This window comes from Heloderma suspectum, chromosome 13 (genome assembly GCF_057233095.1).
Source record: "Heloderma suspectum isolate Gila_16-S chromosome 13, 16-S_ref, whole genome shotgun sequence".
In the NCBI taxonomy this organism is placed as follows: Eukaryota; Metazoa; Chordata; class Lepidosauria; order Squamata; family Helodermatidae; genus Heloderma; species Heloderma suspectum.
The window spans coordinates 27,834,872-27,854,925 of NC_139470.1; the positions used below are offsets into that span (position 1 = coordinate 27,834,872).

General features: G+C 46.4%; 1 protein-coding gene across 2 annotated transcripts in view; it reads left to right on the forward strand.

Moving 5' to 3' along the window:
- OSBP2 (oxysterol binding protein 2) overlaps nt 1-20,054 on the forward strand; it is a 211,347-nt gene that overhangs the window by 114,927 nt on the left and 76,366 nt on the right. For both annotated transcript variants that reach the window (XM_084819495.1, XM_084819496.1), the window contains exon 3: nt 1,351-1,601. In XM_084819495.1, the coding sequence (XP_084675621.1) occupies nt 1,351-1,601 (251 nt within the window). The remainder of the gene's footprint in view (nt 1-1,350; nt 1,602-20,054) is intronic.

Consider the following 20,054-nt stretch of genomic DNA (forward strand, 5'->3'; position numbering starts at 1 on the left):
ATTCTTAATAACAGAAAATCTGAAATGCGGTAAGTGGAAATTCTTAAGGATGGGGGAGAAATGGTGACTCAAGTTTTGCCAGTGAAGAAGCACGAGGAACGTGCAACAAATATGTGTAAACCTAATTAAATGGATGTTTTGTGATGTGCTGCTGTAGAAACTCCCTGCTGGCAGTTTGGCAGAGGGGAGAGTATTGTGGAGTGGGGAGTGTGTGGGGCCTTGGGAGAGAGGCTAGACCAGGTGTACCCACCTTGCAAGTAGCTGGCAGGCAGCTTATTGGGTTGAGACAGGCAGCTTCAGCATAACCAGCTTCCAACCATTGGTGTTGGGTGGGTGTTTGCTCCTCCTCTGAAACTGGCCAGGAATTTTCTTGAATAAATAAACTGACCCTTAATAAATGTATCCTGAAATGTCCATCTCCTCCTAATCATCTCCAAAAATCTGCACAAACTGATTTTTTTTAGAAGCATCATGGCCTGACATCCACCTTGTTCATTTAGATAACGTGTAAATTCCGTAAGTTTGTGTATTATAGAAAACAAAAATGCATAAATAACTGCCCCATGGCTTAAGATATTTTCAGATGCATCCTTGATGTTTAGCAAATTACCTGCCTCTGGTCTAAATGTGGTGGCATTTTACAATCTCTAGGTTAGCCTGCCTATGGTAATAAAGGAGAAAGCCTCCAGCTTGTAGCTTTTTGTGTTACTACTTGACCTTCCATTAGTACTCAAGTGGTTATTGTTCGCTTATCCTTATTGTTCTGGGATTTTCCCTTGTTACCAACAGTGCTTAGCTGTTGTTAAATCCAGGGTCATTTCAGTTTCTTTCCTCAACCCTGAGGCTGGAAGAAAATGAATATCCTCTTATGGAATGAGAGGATATTCAAACCAGGGCTGTCTTGAAAATGGTGTTTCCAGGCTTGAAATTAAAATGGCTACATAGGCTGTTTGGGGCCGGTGAAGTCTTCCTGCAGATTCAGGGAGGCGTAAGCAATCTTGCTCAAACTTCTTTGGTGTGCTTTGTACTCTGAACTCACTCTTCAGACTGCTGTGGCAGGCAGAGGGGCCACAGGACAGGAAAGTACAACACGAGTGATTAATTCCCTTCTACCAGGGAAGTCGTAATTCCCCCAAGAACTACTCAGGAGAGAACTGAATGCCGTCTTTGGGTAGTGACTCTCAAACCCAAGAATGGCCAAGAGAATTGGCACTATGTGTAAACGGAGGTCTTGCTTCACTTTTCACTGCACAAATCATTGCTGTGTTTTTAGTGCAGTCCAGCTAGTAACCACAGAAACCATTTTGTCTCTCCCTCCCTCCCTCCCTCCCTCCCTCCCTCCATCCACAGATGACTCTGGCGATGAGGAACCAGCCTCACAGTCTGACAAGAGTGAACTGCACAGCACTCTGAAAAACCTGTCGAATAAGCTGGAAGATCTCAGCACTTGCAACGACCTCATTGCAAAGCATGGGGCAGCTCTCCAGAGGTCCCTCAGTGAACTGGAGAACCTGAAACTGCCTGCCGAGAGCGGGGAGAAGATCAAAGCGGTCAACGAGAGAGCCACCCTCTTCCGGATCACCTCCAATGCTATGATCAATGTAGGTGGGCCACGGCTGCTTGTCGCGGATGCTGGTGTTAGGTGCGCAAAGCATCTCCTGCCCAAAGCAGGTCTAAGGCACTCAGGATTTCTGCAGGCAGTTAGCGGTAGCCCATAGGCTAACAAACGTTATGTGAGCCTGCAGGTATGAGCACGCTCTCACAACCTCTTTTCTGGCCTGGCATGTCTATTCTCTTCCATTTTAAGCTGGCATTTCTTGTAGATGTAGCATTTCTTGTAGACCTTGCATTTGGAAGACCTGGCATATCCGTGATATGCTCTCACTGAGTAGCATTGTTGAAGCCACTACCCTGTAGCCTAGGTCTGTTCTACAAAAAGGGAATGGTACTTGCACACTTCATGAGAGGAACTGGGCCTTATTTCTAAGGCGTGGCCACGATCTATAGTAGTTGCTGAGCGGCTGAATGAAGCACTATAAGGTGGATAAATCACAGCTCTGTGTGTCTACAATTTCTGAGGCCCCCTGAGTGTAATGTCGTTTCCTCAAGAGCCATCTGTCAGTTTCTTCCTTTTGATTCTGAGCTTTCACAAACCTTGAATTGTCACAAACCTCACCAATTGTCCTCAGTGCCTGTTGCCAACAGCCTGGTTTTTGTCAGTGCAGATCAGGAACACCTTCCCCATTCCTTGTTCCACCCAGACTGCTGCAGTTCATGCATCCCGGACCTCCCGGTCCTGAGCCTGATGAGCCAATCCTGCACTGCTGTCTGTTATGAAACTTCCAGATCCCCTGCATTTCTTCAGCTGGGGCAACTCATTGCTGCGGGAAGTCACTAAGGATCCCTCAGGGCTCTGCCTGCCTCTGTCCTCCCTCTCCCCAGCAGCAGGAGTGAAGGACCCTGTCAGCACTTGGATCTCAGCACCTGACCGTTCTTATATCGGCTTGGCATCTTTTCTCTTGTATGTGCCTCTAACCTCCCCGCTGCTCATGATCTTCTACCTCACTGATGGCTTTCCGTGCACAAATGCCTTTTCCACTAATCAGGATAGTATTCAAAAGGCTTTTTCTTCAGATTAGCATTGGGCTCAGGGCTCTGAGGCTGAAGTTTAGTTAAAGCTTGAGTCCTTTATTCTACTCTCACTGCAGTAAACAAGCGAAGAGAATTCTGATGCAGAAGGACAGGACAGGGACGTGAGGGGGCAGGCTGATTAATGACCTCTAGTTGAAATGGGCACATTCTGTTTGCAACACGGTAGTTACTTAGACCAGGGGTCCCCAGTCCCCGGGCCGCGGACCAGTACTGGTCTGTGGCCTGTTAGGAACCGGTCTGCGGGGGGGGGGGCGATCCATCCCCCCCCGGGAATCCTTGCCAGCCCTAGCTGGCTCCACTCCGCAGTGAGTCTGTAGAGCTGCCAGCCGGCTCCGGCCGTTGGGACGCAAATGGCGTCCACATAGCAGACACCATTTGCGTCCCTGTTCTTCAAGTAATAGGCTACGTAAATCTTTACGTAGCCTATTTTTGCAAAGAACAGGGATGCAAATGGCATAGCGGGCGCTATTTGCGTCCGTATTCTTTGCAGTAATAGGCTACGTAAAGATTTATGTAGCCTATTACTTGAAGAACAGGGACGCAAATGGTGTCGGCTATGCCGGACGCCATTTGCATCTGCAGTCCAGTCCAGGCGCAGGGGACGCCATTTGCGTCCGCAGTCTGGGGGCAGCGTACGCAGTCCAGGCGCAGCTACCCCCCCCGCCACCCCCCGAAATCCCCCCGGGACGGACTTGGACCAGCTGCCGCCAGGTAGGTTCTGTCCCGGGGGTATTTCGGGTGGTGGCGGGGGGAGGGGTAGTCCACAAAACTGGTCCCTGGCACCAAAAAGGTTGGGGACTGCTGACTTAGACCATCTGAATCGTCAGACACTGCAGAGGGGAAGAGACTTCTTTCTCTAAAGATCCTTACTGTAAGTGTGTGTGTGTGTGTGTGTGTGTGTGTGAGAGAGAGAGAGAATGACTGTGTTTTAGGTGTTGGGGAACATATTTTTTTTGCTGTTGTGTTGTTTTAAAGCACTGAGGTATTAGGGCTTCGGTGGAATGCCAGCGCATCTCCATTTAGCTAGTTGAGTTATGTATGACAGCTGTTTCCTTTTCATGGATGATAAAATAGTTCAGCTGCTTTCCCCCACATGTAGTTTTTGGTTTAAACGTATGACTGAGAACAGAATTTAGATCACCTTATTCCCCCAGGCATGTAAAGCTGTGGAAGCAAAGACTATTAGGTTTGCTTGTTAAGTTTGTTTGCTTAAATACATTGCCAACCCTATCCTAAGTGCTTGGGGCAAGTGACATGAATTTCTACACTTAGTCCCCTGACCCCCAAGAGGCTCATAGCCAACCTGTCATGCTTTGTCGGTCTCCGTGGGATGCATATATGCTGTTGTCAAGTCACACCCACTATTCCTGTGTGGATGATATAATGCAGGGCTGGAAAAACACAGGCCTGGGACCCAGTCTAGCCTATCTGGGATCCCAGTCAGACCCTCCAGGGTTCTCTAGTTGGCCATGCCCCTTCCTCTGGCCACACCTCCTTTCTCCCCAGCCACCAATCATTTGGTGGCTTCCATGCTTGTGTGCAGTTTGTTTCCCCATTCTAAGAGGTTGAAATGCCTCGCTTAGTTGCTGGCAGTAAGAGCTTTAAGTTATAATATTCTGGGATTTTTTTTCTATTTTTGGCCCCACCCTTTTTGCCTTCTTTTCCTAGCAGGGGCGTATTTCGCATAGCTTTCCCATCTCTCCCCACCTCCAGTATACTAAAGGCCACAGCCATCCGTTTCAACACGTCTCCCCCCCTCCCATTTGTTTTACCCAAGGGACAGTGCAGCTTGGGGCAAGGGGTACGTGGCGCATGTAGCCCACTCAAATTCAGTAGCTGCCCAGACACGTGGGAAGGATTAGTTATTTTTCATTTCATTTCATTTCTATACTGCCCAGAACTCTCTGGGCAGTTCACAAAAATTAAAACCACAGCATAAAACAATATAAATATGAAAGCTTAAAACCATAATATAACAGTACAACCAGAATAAAACCTAGCAGCAATGCAGAGATTTAAAATACAGATTTAAAACAACAAAGCTAAAAGAGTAGGAAGTTAAAATGCTAAAATACTGGGAGAATAAAAAGGTGTTCACCTGGTGCCAGAAGGAGTACAATGTAGGTGCCAGGCAGACCTGGCTAGGGAGCTCATTCCACAACTGGGGTGCCACAGCAGAAAAGGCCCTCTTCCTGGTAGCCACCCGCCTCACTTCCTTTGTCAGGGGCTCATGGAGAAGGACCGTTGAGGATGATCTTGGGGTCTGGAAAGACTGCATTTCCTTTATTTAGGAAATGCAATCTACTTAGGCGAGGACACCTCAAAGTCTTCTTTGTCCAATGATTCTACATTGCAACAATCCAGTAAAAGGGCTGTTCTTAACAATGTGTTGCAATGCCTATGTGATCATCCATAACTGTGCTAGCAAAATATCTGAGTAATTCCAATTTCAATTTGCTCACCAACTAATAATCCTGATGCTCTCTGAAAGTGAAAGAGATTGTAGCTTCCTTCAGAATTTGAAATACATAATGCTTCCCTCCACCCTCCGCCCCAGGAAATATGGGTTTATTCCAGTTTACTAAAGCTCCCGCAAATGGAAGAGTTTACTAATTTTGCAATGGAATTACCTTCAGAAGAGATAGTTTTGTTGCATTTGGAGTATTGGAGTGACTTTCTGAATGTCTTTGCTTCTTGCTCTGATCTGAGAGAGCCCCTCGGCCCCCATATGTTGCTGTCACAGATACAGGCAGATGAGGGCCTTCTCTGTGGTGGCCCCCCTGGTTTTGGAATGGCCTTCCCTAGACAGGTTCACCTGGCACCCCCATTGTTGTCCTTTTGGGGCCAGGCTAAGAATTTTTTATTGTCCTAAGACTTTTAAAATATTATTATGATTCAAAGTTCTTTATTTCACCATCTGTTGTATGTCTAAGATTTATTTATTGTATTTCTCTACCACATTAATGAAGCCAACCAAAGTGGTTTACAAAAACTTGATAAAAAAAAATCCATAATCAAATAAAAACATGTAATGGCACAATCCTGTGCATGCTTAGACAGAAAAAATCCTACAACATACTGGCGGCTGGGGAGTGCTTGGAGTTATAGGACTTTTTGTGTCACTTGAGGGAATGATATTAAAGGCAAAACTGAAGTACTTTGGCCACATCATGAGAAGACAGGATACCCTGGAGAAGATGCTGATGCTAGGGAAAGTGGAAGGCAAAAGGAAGAGGGGCCGACAAAGGGCAAGGTGGATGGATGACATTCTGGAGGTGACGGACTCGACCTTGGGGGAGCTGGGGGTGGCGACGGCCGACAGGAAGCTCTGGAGTGGGCTGGTCCCTGAAGTCACGAGGAGTCGGAAGCGACTGAGCGAATAAACAACAACACGTGCATAGGGTCGCACCCTAAGCCATTATTTTAAATTGTAAACCACTCTTGAGTGTATTGACAGAATGGTGGTGTATAAATGTAGTAAGTTAAATAAACAAGCTTGAAACCGTGGCGCGATGGAGCGGGAAGAACAGCAGGCTACGCTGTACCTCTGGCAGGAGGGAAAGGCCAGAACCAACATCTCCTCAGATCACTTCCAGGAGCATGATTATGTCAGAAATCTCCGTGGCCTTCCATCTGGAGCTCCTGGCTTCATTGTGTACAGCTGGCAGACAAGTTGTGCTGAATGCAGGAACTGGCTGAAAAGTGGTATACATCCAATGTACAACTGATGCGAAGATTGAGTCGGTGCCAACAAAGCCCACGGAGAAAGCAAGGGAGAATCAGTGGTGTGCAACCCTTTCCCAGTTATGGCCAGTTTTGCCCTGCAAATCTTCCCTCTCCTTCTGCTGTTTTAATTTATTTTTTCCCCAGCCAGTCTCCAAAACAAGAAGTAATCCTGGCTGCAAGAAAATCATCTCTCTCCCTCTGACTGGGTTCACGCGGTTGCGGGGGGAAAAGAAGCCACATGGGAGGAAAAGAAGCCATCATGGCTTCTCCCCGCACCCCTGTGTATGCCATTCATGCGCCGGCTGTTCACATAATTACCTGCGCTGCAGCGCGGGTTGACGTGTCGTCTGAATGCAGCACACGGCTGGGCTGGCTTCATAACCACCCTACAACCTATGCTTTGCACTAGGGGTTGTTGGGTGGGTACAAAGCCACCCCCGCTCCACCATGCGCCGTTTTCAGACAACACACCAACCCATGCTGTAGCGCAGGTAATTATGTAAACAACCGGCACATGCACGGTGCGTGCAGGGGCAGCAGGAGAAGCTCTGATGGCAAACCCACCCTCTACATGTGCATCTCCCTCTTTCCATGTGTGCAGCAGAGAATCCGCAGGGACACTAGTACTCTTTCCCCCCATTGGTTCATCCCTGCAAGCATGCCCCTGCTACCACAGCATTCATGTTACTTGTTTGCACGCTTCCTGAGATGCCACATAATGTCACCCTTAGGGTGGAAGGTTAGCCCCCAGCCTTGGCAAGCTAAGGCACCTCTTGAAATGAGGGGAAGGCTCCCTGCGCTTCTTGACCTCCTTGCATGACTGCAATGTCAGCGTATCGTGCTGTAGATGTGAATGGACAAATTCCCAGCCCTATATATGGTGGCATATAACACTGTTGCTAGAGGATAAAGGTAGTGCTGAAAAGCCTACCACAGTGACCACTGCTACATCTTGCGGTAGTTTAACTGTGTACTGGGTGATGAACTACTTTTTGTCCGTCCTGAATCTCCCATCATTCAGCCTTATTGTGTGACCTCACTGGGTTCTAGTATTATTTGAGAGAGAGCGCTTCTCTCTTTCCATTTTTTCCACGCTGTGCATAATTTTATATGCCTCCATCATGTCTCCCCTCATTCACCATTTTCCCAAATAAAAAGCCCTGAAGGTTGCAACCTTTTCTCATAGGGGAGTTAGTTGCTCCAGCTGTTCAGTCATTTTGGTTGCTGTTTTCTGTACCTTGCTAGCTCTACCATATCTTTTTTGAGATGCAATGTCTAGAATGGTACATAGTATTCCATTCCTCATCTTCCGTTAACGTGCACTAAAAATAGCAAGAGTTGCATTTTCCTCCTGCAGCATCAGTTCACTGGTTCTGACGTAATTGGGCTGTCTCTTGAAGTATTTAGCTATGCCCACTGGCCATTCATCCTCCTTTTTTACATGTCTGTGTGATGGCTGCAAGATGGGCAGTTGTAGAAGCAATGATCCAAAATGAGAAATATAATGAGACTGCTTGAAATGTCGTTTGCTTCTCTTCTATAAATGTTTTCTATTTCCCACAGCTGATGCAAGCAGGGAATTGGAGATGGATGTTAGGACCGTTGTGTCTGTGTGTGTGGGTGGGTGCAAGGTTGCATTCCAGACAATCTTGGTGAGGAAGGAAGAATTTTGGTAGGTGTGGTTTTGGTCTTAGCGTAGGAGTCATAGGAGAATCTGCACCTGTCAAAATTTAACTTCCTACCTAACTATTAAAAGGACTGGAAATGGTCTTGAATGGAATTCAGCAGCCTTACAGAGAAAGGAGATCCATGAAAAGCAACTGTATTGTTCAGAATTTGTCACCTAAGGCATATCCACGCTTGAAGAGAAATGGTCCTTTTCCTACAACTTCACCGACAGATGCTTGCTAACTGCCCCTCAGTGAGTGCTGCTTGGTAAATATTCAGCAATAGTCATGTCAGTAAATCAGTTGATTTTATGCCTGAGGATCCTAACAATAGAAGAAGCTGCAATCTAATCAAATGCTCATTGCTGGTGCCTTTATGTTGTTGTCAATGACTTATGCATTCATTTTCTGTAAGTGGCCCTTGATGTCCTGCTGTGCAGGGAATAACCATTTCCTATTCCCTTTGTTGAGGTGTTTTGCTGTAATCTCAGGATCTTCCATTGTGTGGCAACGACCCTCCTAAATCCTGCAGACAGATATTTATAAATCTGCTGTTTGAAATCCTGAGAATCTCAGCGGTTCTTTTAGAAAACAAACAGACCAGGCCTCTGAACCTCCTGATGGTGAAAAGCTTGAAAGCATGAGCACTATCTGAGTAAGGCTCCAAATCCAGGAGGGAGACTTTGCTGTTCTAGCGGTTAGGTGGTGCCAGTTGTCTACCCTAAACCGGTGTTGGTAGTGACTACATTCCTCTCTCCATGGTCACCTCATTCTTATCTCTATGCCTCTCCACTATCCCAAATCTCACCAGGAATTCTAAATTCTCTGAGGACTTGAATCTGGTATGCAGAATAAAGAATGCAGAGTATAATTTTACATATGTTGGTCAACAGCTCTGTCTGTAGTTTCACACTTGAGTGCTTTAATACCATTACGGCCTCTTGCATCTTGTCAACGTGTGTCTCAATTCTACAGCCTCTTCCCTTGTTGTCTCTGTTTGTTGCCGTTCTTCTGAAATATTACCTGTGTGGGAGGGGAAAAGCGTGATTTAGGTGTGGCTGTCTCCAGCATGTTCAACAGTGGAGACAGACAAAATGAATGCTTTTACATAAAATCCAGCTTCTGAACATCCTTTTCGTACCGTTGTTAATGGCTCTTCAGGCTTTAGCTAGGTTTTCTATCCTTACGGCATATTTATAAAATTGAATAGTCAAAATGTCTTCATTTTTATCAACCTGCTTTTCAGTTTGGTTCTTGACTTGTCTGCCTTCTTGGAGCTTTGTTTCATTTGCCAGGGTATTTGAAATGGATACAGGCACAGCCCAGATGACTGAGGGAAACCTCCCTGATACCTTTGCAGAGCATGATACATTTGAGCCCAGGGAACCAAGTGACCCAGTGGAATTTTAACTACCTGAAAGCAGCCCAAAGGCTGGCAGGGGGAAATGCTGAGGTACTGTGTAACGTTTCTGAAAATGCTGCCAGCCATTTATTTCTTTTATTGAAAGGGGAATGCAGAGTCCACAGTTTCTAATCAGAGATTAAGGGTGCGGAAGCACCAGCGGCCTGTTTAAACCACAGCACAGTGCGCATGGCGTTTGGTTGGTCGGTCAACGGCTGCTGAGGCAGTGTGTGCATAGCAGCAGGTAGGATGGAGTGTGCACTGCCTCTTCTTCCGACTGGGGAAGTACTGCTGTTGTGGTGTGCCAACAATGGACCCCAAATAACACAGGGGTGGGTATGGGTCATGTTTGTCATGGCACTGCTGAACGGCACAGAAATAGGTGTCAAGGGAGGAGTGATGTCGGCAAGGAAGAGATAAGTCAGGGATAGATAAAGCCCCCTCTGGTCCACCTGGCCCCACAGCTATCCTCCAAGAGTACTTTGCTAATAGATATTTTACATTGTTGTTGTTGTTGTTGTTCAGTCGTTCAGTCGTGTCCGACTCTTCGTGACCCCATGGACCATAGCACGCCAGGCCTTCCTGTCCTGCGCTCTCTCCCGGAGCGTGCTCAAGTTCATATTCATTGCATCGGTGATGCTATCTCTCATCCTCTCATCTCATCCTCTGCCGTCCCCTTCTCCTTTTGCCTTCAGTCTTTCCCAGCATCAGGGTCTTTTCCAGGGAGTTTTCTCTTCGCATTAGGTGGCCAAAATATTGGAGCTTCAGCTTCATTATCTGTCCTTATTTTACATTAGGTTTTCCTTGATCACATGGGTCAGTCTCTTTTGTTGGGATTGGTTCCTACTAGCTATCAAGGGTTAATATGCTCAGAGCATAAATGTCATTTGCATACAGCAGGTGTGTATCTATAAAATGGGCCAGTAAAAGCTGCCCATTTTAGGGTCTGCTGTCATCTTTATATTTAATTTTGTGTCATTTATGAGAAATGCACCTTTGTTCTTAACGATTTGGCATGTGCACATGTGCACCATTCTAAATTCATCCCCAAAGTCTTCTGAAATACTGCTGGAACTCCAGAAACAGAATATGCTGCATTAGCCAGTCCAAACTGCAGCTGTGTGTCATTTTAAATCATAATATTTAAACCACAATAGGTGTGAGGCAGTGAGCTGAACCAATCAGCTTGCTTACTTTGGGGGTGTGCAGACAATGAGGCCATTGGAGCAGTTAGAAGCCCCATGAACCCATTTCATGCCATTCAGGAAGTGACAGTGGTAGTGTGGGTGGGGGCACCAAAATGCCTTGAGACAGCCCTTGTTGACTGCTCTCTCCCCGCTCCCCCGGTGAGTACCCTTCGATCCATCATCATTTATCTATAAGGGTGCACAGTTGCCTCAGTCCCTGCAGATCAGCAGCCAAGGCATGCAAGAGCACGACCTTTAAGTGATTTGGGTGGTTTTGGTTTCATCTAATCATTAATTGAAAGGGGACCCCAAAGGCATTTCAACCCAACTCTGTGCTTCCTCTTTATTATTTATTTATTTATTTGTTGTTGTTCAGTCTTTCAGTTGTGTCCGACTCTTCGTGACCCCATGGACCATAGCACACCAGGCCTTCCTGTCCTGCGCTCTCTCCCGGAGCGTGCTCAAGTCCATATTCATTGCATCAGTGATGCTACCTAGCCATCTCATCCTCTGCTGTCCCCTTCTCCTTTTGCCTTCAGTCTTTCCCAGCATCAGGGTCTTTTCCAGAGAGTTTTCTCTTCGCATTAGGTGGCCAGAATATTTCAGCTTCAGTATCTGTCCTTCCAATGAGCACTCAGGGTTGATTTCCTTTAGGATGGACTGATTGGACCTCCTTGCAGTCCAGGGGACTCGTAAGAGTCTTCTCCAGCACCACAGTTCGAAAGCATCAGTTCTTCAGCGCTCAGCCTTCCTTATAGTCATAGAATCATAGAATCATAGAATAGTAGGGTTGGAAGGGGCCTACAAGGCCATCGAGTCCAACCCCCTGCTCAATTCAGGAATCCAAGTCAGAGCATCCCTGACAAATGGCTGTCCAGCCTCATCTTGAATGCCTCCAGTGTGGGAGAGCCCACCACCTCCTCAGGTAATCGGTTCCATTGTCATATTGCTCTTACAGTCAGGACGTTTTTCCTGATGTTCAGCCGGAATCTGGCTTCCTGTCACTTGAGCCCATTATTCCGTGTCCTGCACTCTGGGATGATCAAGAAGAGATCCTGGCCTTTTTCTCTGTGAAAACCTTTCAAATACTTGAAGAGTGCTATCATATCTCCCCTCAGTCTTCGCTTCTCAAGGCTAAACATGCCCAGTTCTTTGAGTCTCTCTTCATAGGGCTTTGTTTCCAGTCCCCTGATCATCTTTGTTGCCCTCCTCTGAACTCTTTCCAGTTTGTCTGCATCCTTCTTAAAGTGTGGTGCCCAGAACTGGACACAGTACTCCAGATGAGGCCTAACCAGTGCTGAGTAGAGGGGAACTAGTACTTCCTGGGATTTGGAAGCGATGCTTCTATGAATGCAGCCCAAAAGAGCATTTGCCTTTTTTGCAGCCACATCACATTGTTGGCTCATATTAAGCTTGTGATCGACACCAATTCCAAGATCCTTCTCGCTTGTAGTGTGGTTGAGCCACGTATCCCCCATCTTGTAACTGTGCATTTGGTTTCTTTTTCCTAGGTGCAGAACTTGGCATTTATCCCTATTAAATGTCATTCTGTTGTTTTCTGCCCAGCGCTCCAGTCTATCCAGATCACTTTGAATTTTATTTCTGTCTTCCAAAGTATTAGCTATCCCTCCCAATTTTGTGTCATCTGCAAATTTGATCAGCATTCCCTGTACCTCCTCCTCCAAGTCATTCATAAAAATGTTGAAGAGCACTGGGCCCAGGACTGAGCCCTGCGGTACCCCGCTCGTTACCTCTCCCCAGCTTGAGAAGGTCCCATTGATAAGCACTCTTTGAGTCCGATTCTGTAGCCAACTGTGGATCCACCGGATCGTTGTTTCATCTAGCCCACTTTGAGCTAGTTTGCTCATCAGGATATCATGGGGCACTTTGTCAAAAGCTTTGCTGAAGTCGAGGTATATGATGTCTACAGCATTCCCATGGTCTACAAGGGAGGTTACTTGATCAAAAAATGAGATCAGATTTGTCTGGCAGGACTTGTTTTTGACAAATCCATGTTGGCTTCGAGTAATCACGGCATTGTTGTCAAGGTGCTTCCAGATGGATTGCTTTATGATCTGCTCCAGAATTTTCCCATGGATTGATGTCAGACTGACTGGTCTGTAGTTCCCAGGTTCCTCCTTTTTACCCTTTTTGAAGATAAGGACAACGTTAGCCCTCCTCCAGTCATCTGGCACTTCCCCGGTCCTCCATGATTTCTCAAAGAGAATAGACAGCGGTTCTGAGAGTTCTTCTGCCAGTTCCTTTATGACTCGAGGATGCAGTTCATCTGGCCCTGGAGATTTGAACTCATTCAAAGTCATTAGGTGTTCCTTGACCATATGCCTGTCGATCTCAAGCTGTAATCCTGCCCCTTCAGCCTGTACTTCACCTTTGCCAATACAATCTTTGTCATAGACCCTCTTTGGGGAGAAGAGTGAGCCAAAGTAGGAATTGAGCACCTCTGCCTTTTCTTTGTTATCTGTTATCGTTTTGCCATCCTTATTTAATAGCTGAACCACCATTTCTTTCCTCTGCCTTTTACTATGCACGTAGCTGAAGAAAACCTTTTTGTTGTTTTTAACATCCCTTGCTAACCTCAGCTCATTCTCAGCTTTAGCCTTCCTGACGCCATCCCTGCAATTCTGTGCTATCTGCCTGTACTCTTCCTTTGTTACTTGGCCTTCTTTCCACTTCCTATATGTGTCCTTTTTTGTTTTCAGGTCATCCCTAAGCTTTTTGTGAAGCCACATTGGCTTCTTCTGTTGTCTTCCACCTTTTCTTCTTGTTGGAATTGCTTGTGATTGTGCCTTGAGAATTTCCTTTTTTAAAAGCTCCCACCCATCTTGGAGTCCTTTTCTCGTTAGAGTCGCTTGCCATGGGACCTTACTGATCATTGTTCTGAGTTTATGAAAATCAGCTTTCCTAAAATCCAGGGTACGCGTTTGACTACACTCGGCTTTTGCTTCCCTTAGAACCAAGAACTCAAGTACAACATGGTCGCTTTCCCCCAGAGTTCCTGTAACTGCTACTTTATCCACTAAGTCATCTCTGTTGGTTAGGATCAAGTCAAGGATAGCCGATCCTCTAGTTCCTTCCTCTACTTTCTGTAGGAGGAAGTTATCCGCCACACAAGTCAGGCATTTCCTGGAGGGGCCATGTTTTGCAGAATTTGTCTCCCAACAAATATCGGGGAAATTGAAGTCCCCCATTACTACTACATCATGCTTCCTTAAAACATTGGCTATTTGCTTTTCAAAAGTTTCATCTTTGTCTTCTCCTTGATTGGGTGGCCGGTAGTAGACTCCGACCACCAGGTTCCTTTTATTCTTTGCTCCATTTATTTTGATCCAGATGCTCTCGATGGGGCTACCAAGCTCCTCCTCCTGTATTTCTGTGCAGAGATATGTATTTTTCACATACAGTGCAACCCCACCTCCCTTTCTGTTCCTCCTGTTCTTTTTGAACAAGTTATATCCTTCAATTGCTGTATTCCAGTCATGAGAGTCATCCCACCAAGTCTCAGTTATACCTATCAGGTCATAATTTCCCTCTTGTCTTAAGAGCTCAAGTTCGTTCTGTTTGTTTCCCATACTCTGGGCATTAGTATATAGACATCGAAGACCATGTGCTTCATAGTCTGGCTTTCTTCCTAATAGTCTTCAGACACATGTAGGAAGAAAGCCAGACTATGAAGCACATGGTCTTCGATGTCTATATACTAATGCCCAGAGTATGGGAAACAAACAGAACGAACTTGAACTCTTAATACAGGAGGGAAATTATGACTTGATAGGTATAACTGAGACTTGGTGGGATGACTCTCATGACTGGAATACAGCAGTTGAAGGATATAACTTGTTCAAAAAGAACAGGAGGAACAGAAAGGGAGGCGGGGTTGCACTGTATGTGAAAAATACATATCTCTGCACAGAAATACAGGAGGAGGAGCTTGGTAGCCCCATCGAGAGCATCTGGGTTGAAATAAATGGAGCAAAGAATAAAAGGAACCTGGTGGTCAGAGTCTACTACCGGCCATCCAATCAAGGAGAAGACAAGGATGAAACTTTTGAAAAGCAAATAGCCAATGTTTTAAGGAAGCATGATGTAGTAGTAATGGGGGACTTCAATTTCCCCGATATTTGTTGGGAGACAAATTCTGCAAAACATGGCCCCTCCAGGAAATTCCTGACTTGTGTGGCGGATAACTTCCTCCTACAGAAAGTAGAGGAAGGAACTAGAGGATCGGCTATCCTTGACTTGATCCTAACCAACAGAGATGACTTAGTGGATAAAGTAGCAGTTACAGGAACTCTGGGGGAAAGCGACCATGTTGTACTTGAGTTCTTGGTTCTAAGGGAAGCAAAAGCCGAGTGTACTCAAACGCGTACCCTGGATTTTAGGAAAGCTGATTTTCATAAACTCAGAACAATGATCAGTAAGGTCCCATGGCAAGCAATGCTAGCGAGAAAAGGAGTCCAAGATGGGTGGGAACTTTTAAAAAAGGAAATTCTCAAGGCACAATCACAAACAATTCCAACAAGAAGAAAAGGTGGAAGACAACAGAAGAAGCCAATGTGGCTTCACAAAAAGCTTAGGGATGACCTGAAAACAAAAAAGGACACATATAGGAAGTGGAAAGAAGGCCAAGTAACAAAGGAAGAGTACAGGCAGGTAGCACAGAATTGCAGGGATGGCGTCAGGAAGGCTAAAGCGGAGAACGAGGTGAGGTTAGCGAGGGATGCTAAAAACAACAAAAAGGCTTTCTTCAGCTACGTGCATAGTAAAAGGCAGAGGAAAGAAATGGTTGTTCAGCTATTAAATAAGGATGGCAAAATGATAACAGAGGACAAAGAAAAGGCAGAGGTGCTCAATTCCTACTTTGGCTCAGTCTTCTCCCAAAAGAGGGTCTATGACCCCCCTGGCAAAGGCGAAGTACAGGCTGAAGGGGCAGGATTGCAGCTTGAGATCGACAGGCATATGGTCAAGGAACACCTAATGACTTTGAATGAGTTCAAATCTCCAGGGCCAGATGAACTGCATCCTCGAGTCATAAAGGAACTGGCAGAAGAACTCTCAGAACCGCTGTCTATTCTCTTTGAGAAATCATGGAGGACCGGGGAAGTGCCAGATGACTGGAGGAGGGCTAACGTTGTCCCTATCTTCAAAAAGGGTAAAAAGGAGGAACCTGGGAACTACAGACCAGTCAGTCTGACATCAATCCCTGGGAAAATTCTGGAGCAGATCATAAAGCAATCCATCTGGAAGCACCTTGACAACAATGCCGTGATTACTCGAAGCCAACATGGATTTGTCAAAAACAAGTCCTGCCAGACAAATCTGATCTCATTTTTTGATCAAGTCACCTCCCTTGTAGACCGTGGGAATGCTGTAGACATCATATACCTCGACTTCAGCAAAGCTTTCGACAAAGTGCCCCATGATATCCTGATGAGCAAACTAGCTCGAAGTGGGCTAGATGAAACAACGATCCGGTGGATCCACAGTTGGCTACAGAATCGGACTCAAAGAGTGCTTATCAATGGGACCTTCTCAAGCTGGGGAGAGGTAACGAGCGGGGTACCGCAGGGCTCAGTCCTGGGCCCAGTGCTCTTCAATATTTTTATTAATGACTTGGAGGAGGAGGTGCAGGGAATGCTGATCAAATTTGCAGATGACACAAAATTGGGAGGGATAGCTAATACTTTGGAAGACAGAAACAAAATTCAAAGTGATCTGGATAGACTGGAGTGCTGGGCAGAAAACAACAGAATGGCATTTAATAGGGACAAATGCCAAGTTCTGCACCTAGGAAAAAGAAACCAAAGGCACAGTTACAAGATGGGGGATACGTGGCTCAACCACACTACGAGCGAGAAGGATCTTGGAATTGTCGTCGATCACAAGCTGAATATGAGCCAACAATGTGATGTGGCTGCAAAAAAGGCAAATGCTATTTTGGGCTGCATTAATAGAAGCATCGCTTCCAAATCCCGGGAAGTACTAGTTCCCCTCTACTCAGCACTGGTTAGGCCTCATCTGGAGTACTGTGTCCAGTTCTGGGCACCACACTTTAAGAAGGATGCAGACAAGCTGGAGAGGGTTCAAAGGAGGGCAACAAAGATGATCAGGGGACTGGAAACAAAGCCCTATGAAGAGAGACTGAAAGAACTGGGCATGTTTAGCCTTGAGAAGAGAAGACTGAGGGGAGATATGATAGCACTCTTCAAGTACTTGAAAGGTTGTCACAGAGAAGAAGGCCAGGATCTCTTCTTGATCATCCCAGAGTGCAGGACACGGAATAATGGGCTCAAGTTACAGGAAGCCAGATTCCGACTGAACATCAGGAAAAACTTCCTGAGTGTCAGAGCAATACGGCAATGGAACCAATTACCTGGGGAGGTGGTGGGCTCTCCCACACTGGAGGCCTTCAAGACGAGGCTGGACAGACATTTGTCAGGGATGCTCTGACTTGGATTCCTGCATTGAGCAGGGGGTTGGACTCGATGGCCTTGTAGGCCCCTTCCAACCCTACTATTCTATGATTCTATGATTCTCCCAAAAGAGGGTCTATGACCCCTCATGGCAAAGGCGAAGTACAGGCTGAAGGGGCAGGATTGCAGCTTGAGATCGACAGGCATATGGTCAAGGAACACCTCATTACTTTGAATGAGTTCAAATCTCCAGGGCCAGATGAACTGCATCCTAGAGTAATAAAGGAACTGGCAGAAGAACTCTCAGAACCGCTGTCTATTCTCTTTGAGAAATCATGGAGGACCGGGGAAGTGCCAGATGACTGGAGGAGGGCTAACGTTGTCCCTATCTTCAAAAAGGGTAAAAAGGAGGAACCTGGGAACTACAGACCAGTCAGTCTGACATCAATCCCTGGGAAAATTCTGGAGCAGATCATAAAGCAATCCATCTGGAAGCACCTTGACAACAATGCCGTGATTACTCGAAGCCAACATGGATTTGTCAAAAACAAGTCCTGCCAGACAAATCTGATCTCATTTTTTGATCAAGTCACCTCCCTTGTAGACCGTGGGAATGCTGTAGACATCATATACCTCGACTTCAGCAAAGCTTTCGACAAAGTGCCCCATGATATCCTGATGAGCAAACTTGCTCGAAGTGGGCTAGATGAAACAACGATCCGGTAGATCCACAGTTGGCTACAGAATCGGACTCAAAGAGTGCTTATCAATGGGACCTTCTCAAGCTGGGGAGAGGTAACAAGTGGGGTACCGCAGGGCTCAGTCCTGGGCCCAGTGCTCTTCAACATTTTTATTAATGACTTGGAGGAGGAGGTGCAGGGAATGCTGATCAAATTTGCAGATGACACAAAATTGGGAGGGATAGCTAATACTTTGGAAGACAGAAACAAAATTCAAAGTGATCTGGATAGACTGGAGTGCTGGGCAGAAAACAACAGAATGGCATTTAATAGGGACAAATGCCAAGTTCTGCACCTAGGAAAAAGAAACCAAATGCACAGTTACAAGATGGGGGATACGTGGCTCAACCACACTACAAGCGAGAAGGATCTTGGAATTGGTGTCGATCACAAGCTTAATATGAGCCAACAATGTGATGTGGCTGCAAAAAAGGCAAATGCTATTTTGGGCTGCATTAATAGAAGCATCGCTTCCAAATCCCGGGAAATACTAGTTCCCCTCTACTCAGCACTGGTTAGGCCTCATCTGGAGTACTGTGTCCAGTTCTGGGCACCACACTTTAAGAAGGATGCAGACAAGCTGGAGAGGGTTCAAAGGAGGGCAACAAAGATGATCAGGGGACTGGAAACAAAGCCCTATGAAGAGAGACTGAAAGAACTGGGCATGTTTAGCCTTGAGAAGAGAAGACTGAGGGGAGATATGATAGCACTCTTCAAGTACTTGAAAGGTTGTCACAGAGAGGAAGGCCAGGATCTCTTCTTGATCATCCCAGAGTGCAGGACACGGAATAATGGGCTCAAGTTACAGGAAGCCAGATTCCGGCTGAACATCAGGAAAAACTTCCTGAGTGTCAGAGCAATACGGCAATGGAACCAATTACCTGGGGAGGTGGTGGGCTCTCCCACACTGGAGGCCTTCAAGACGAGGCTGGACAGCCATTTGTCAGGGATGCTCTGACTTGGATTCCTGCATTGAGCAGGGGGTTGGACTCGATGGCCTTGTAGGCCCCTTCCAACCCTACTGTTCTATGATTCTATGATTCTATGTGTCTGAAGACTATTATTGGGCGCTATCAGAGCTGTTCTCTCCATTACAGTGCATGCGCCTATGTCCATTGTTACCCCCAACATTACATCTCCCTTCCCCGTAGGATTCAGTTTAAAGCCCTCCTGATGAAGTTCTTCATGCTGTGGCCAAACACAGTCTTCCCAGCCTTTGTGAGGTGCAACCCATCCCTAGCCAACAGCCCATCTTCCAGGAAGTATAGCCCGTGGTCCCAGAATCCAAATCTCTCTCGTCGGCACCACCTTCGTAGCCAGTCATTCACCCGGAGTATTTTTCGTTCCCTTTCTATCCCTCTTCTAACTACTAGAAGGATGGATGAGAAAACTATCTGGGCCCCAAAGTTCTTGAGTTTCCTTCCCAAAGCTTCAAAGTCTGACGTGATCTCTTCGTAGCTCCGCTTGGCGATATCATTTGTTCCCACATGGATGAGAAGAAAGGGATACCTGTCAGTGGGCTTTATGAGTGCAGGCAACCTTTCAGTCACGTCTCTAATCTGTCCTCCCGGGAGACAACATACCTGGCGAGTCCATGGGTCTTCGCGACATACTTGGGTCTCGATCCCACGCAGCAAGGAGTCTCCCACTACTACCACTCTTCTGTTCTTCTTCTTGTAGGCCTGGGTTTCATCGCCTCTGTTTGACTGACCTTTAGCTTCTTGCTCACTCTCATGTAGGTTCCCCTGTGATTCTTCCTCTGCAGGCTGTCCTACAGTCTCATCCGCAAGTACCTGGAATCGGTTCCACAGCTCCACTGCTTCCACTGGTGCAGAGTGGCGTCTAGTTCTTCTTCTCCTAACTGTCACCCTTTTCCAAGGAGTATCCTCTATTCCATTTTTCTTCACCTCAGCATTTCCCACTGCCTCATCTTGCTGTTGCTCTTCAAGCTTCTGGTCTGCCCTTTGCTGCTGTAGTTCCCCCATTCTGTCCAAGAACTCTTCGTGTTCTCTTATTCCCCGGAGGGTCGACAGTCGCCGCTCCAGTCCACTTACTTTTTCCTCCAGCAGCGTGATCAACTTGCACTTGTTGCAGGTGTAGGCCATGTTGTTCTCAGGCAAGAAAACAAACATTGCACACACCTTGCAGGTCACCACCACTGGAGAGTCTTGTCCTTCCATAGCCTCTTTTCCCTTTTTGTGTCTAGCTTTGTGATTGTTCTAGACTAGCCTGTGCCTGCTCCTCTACTC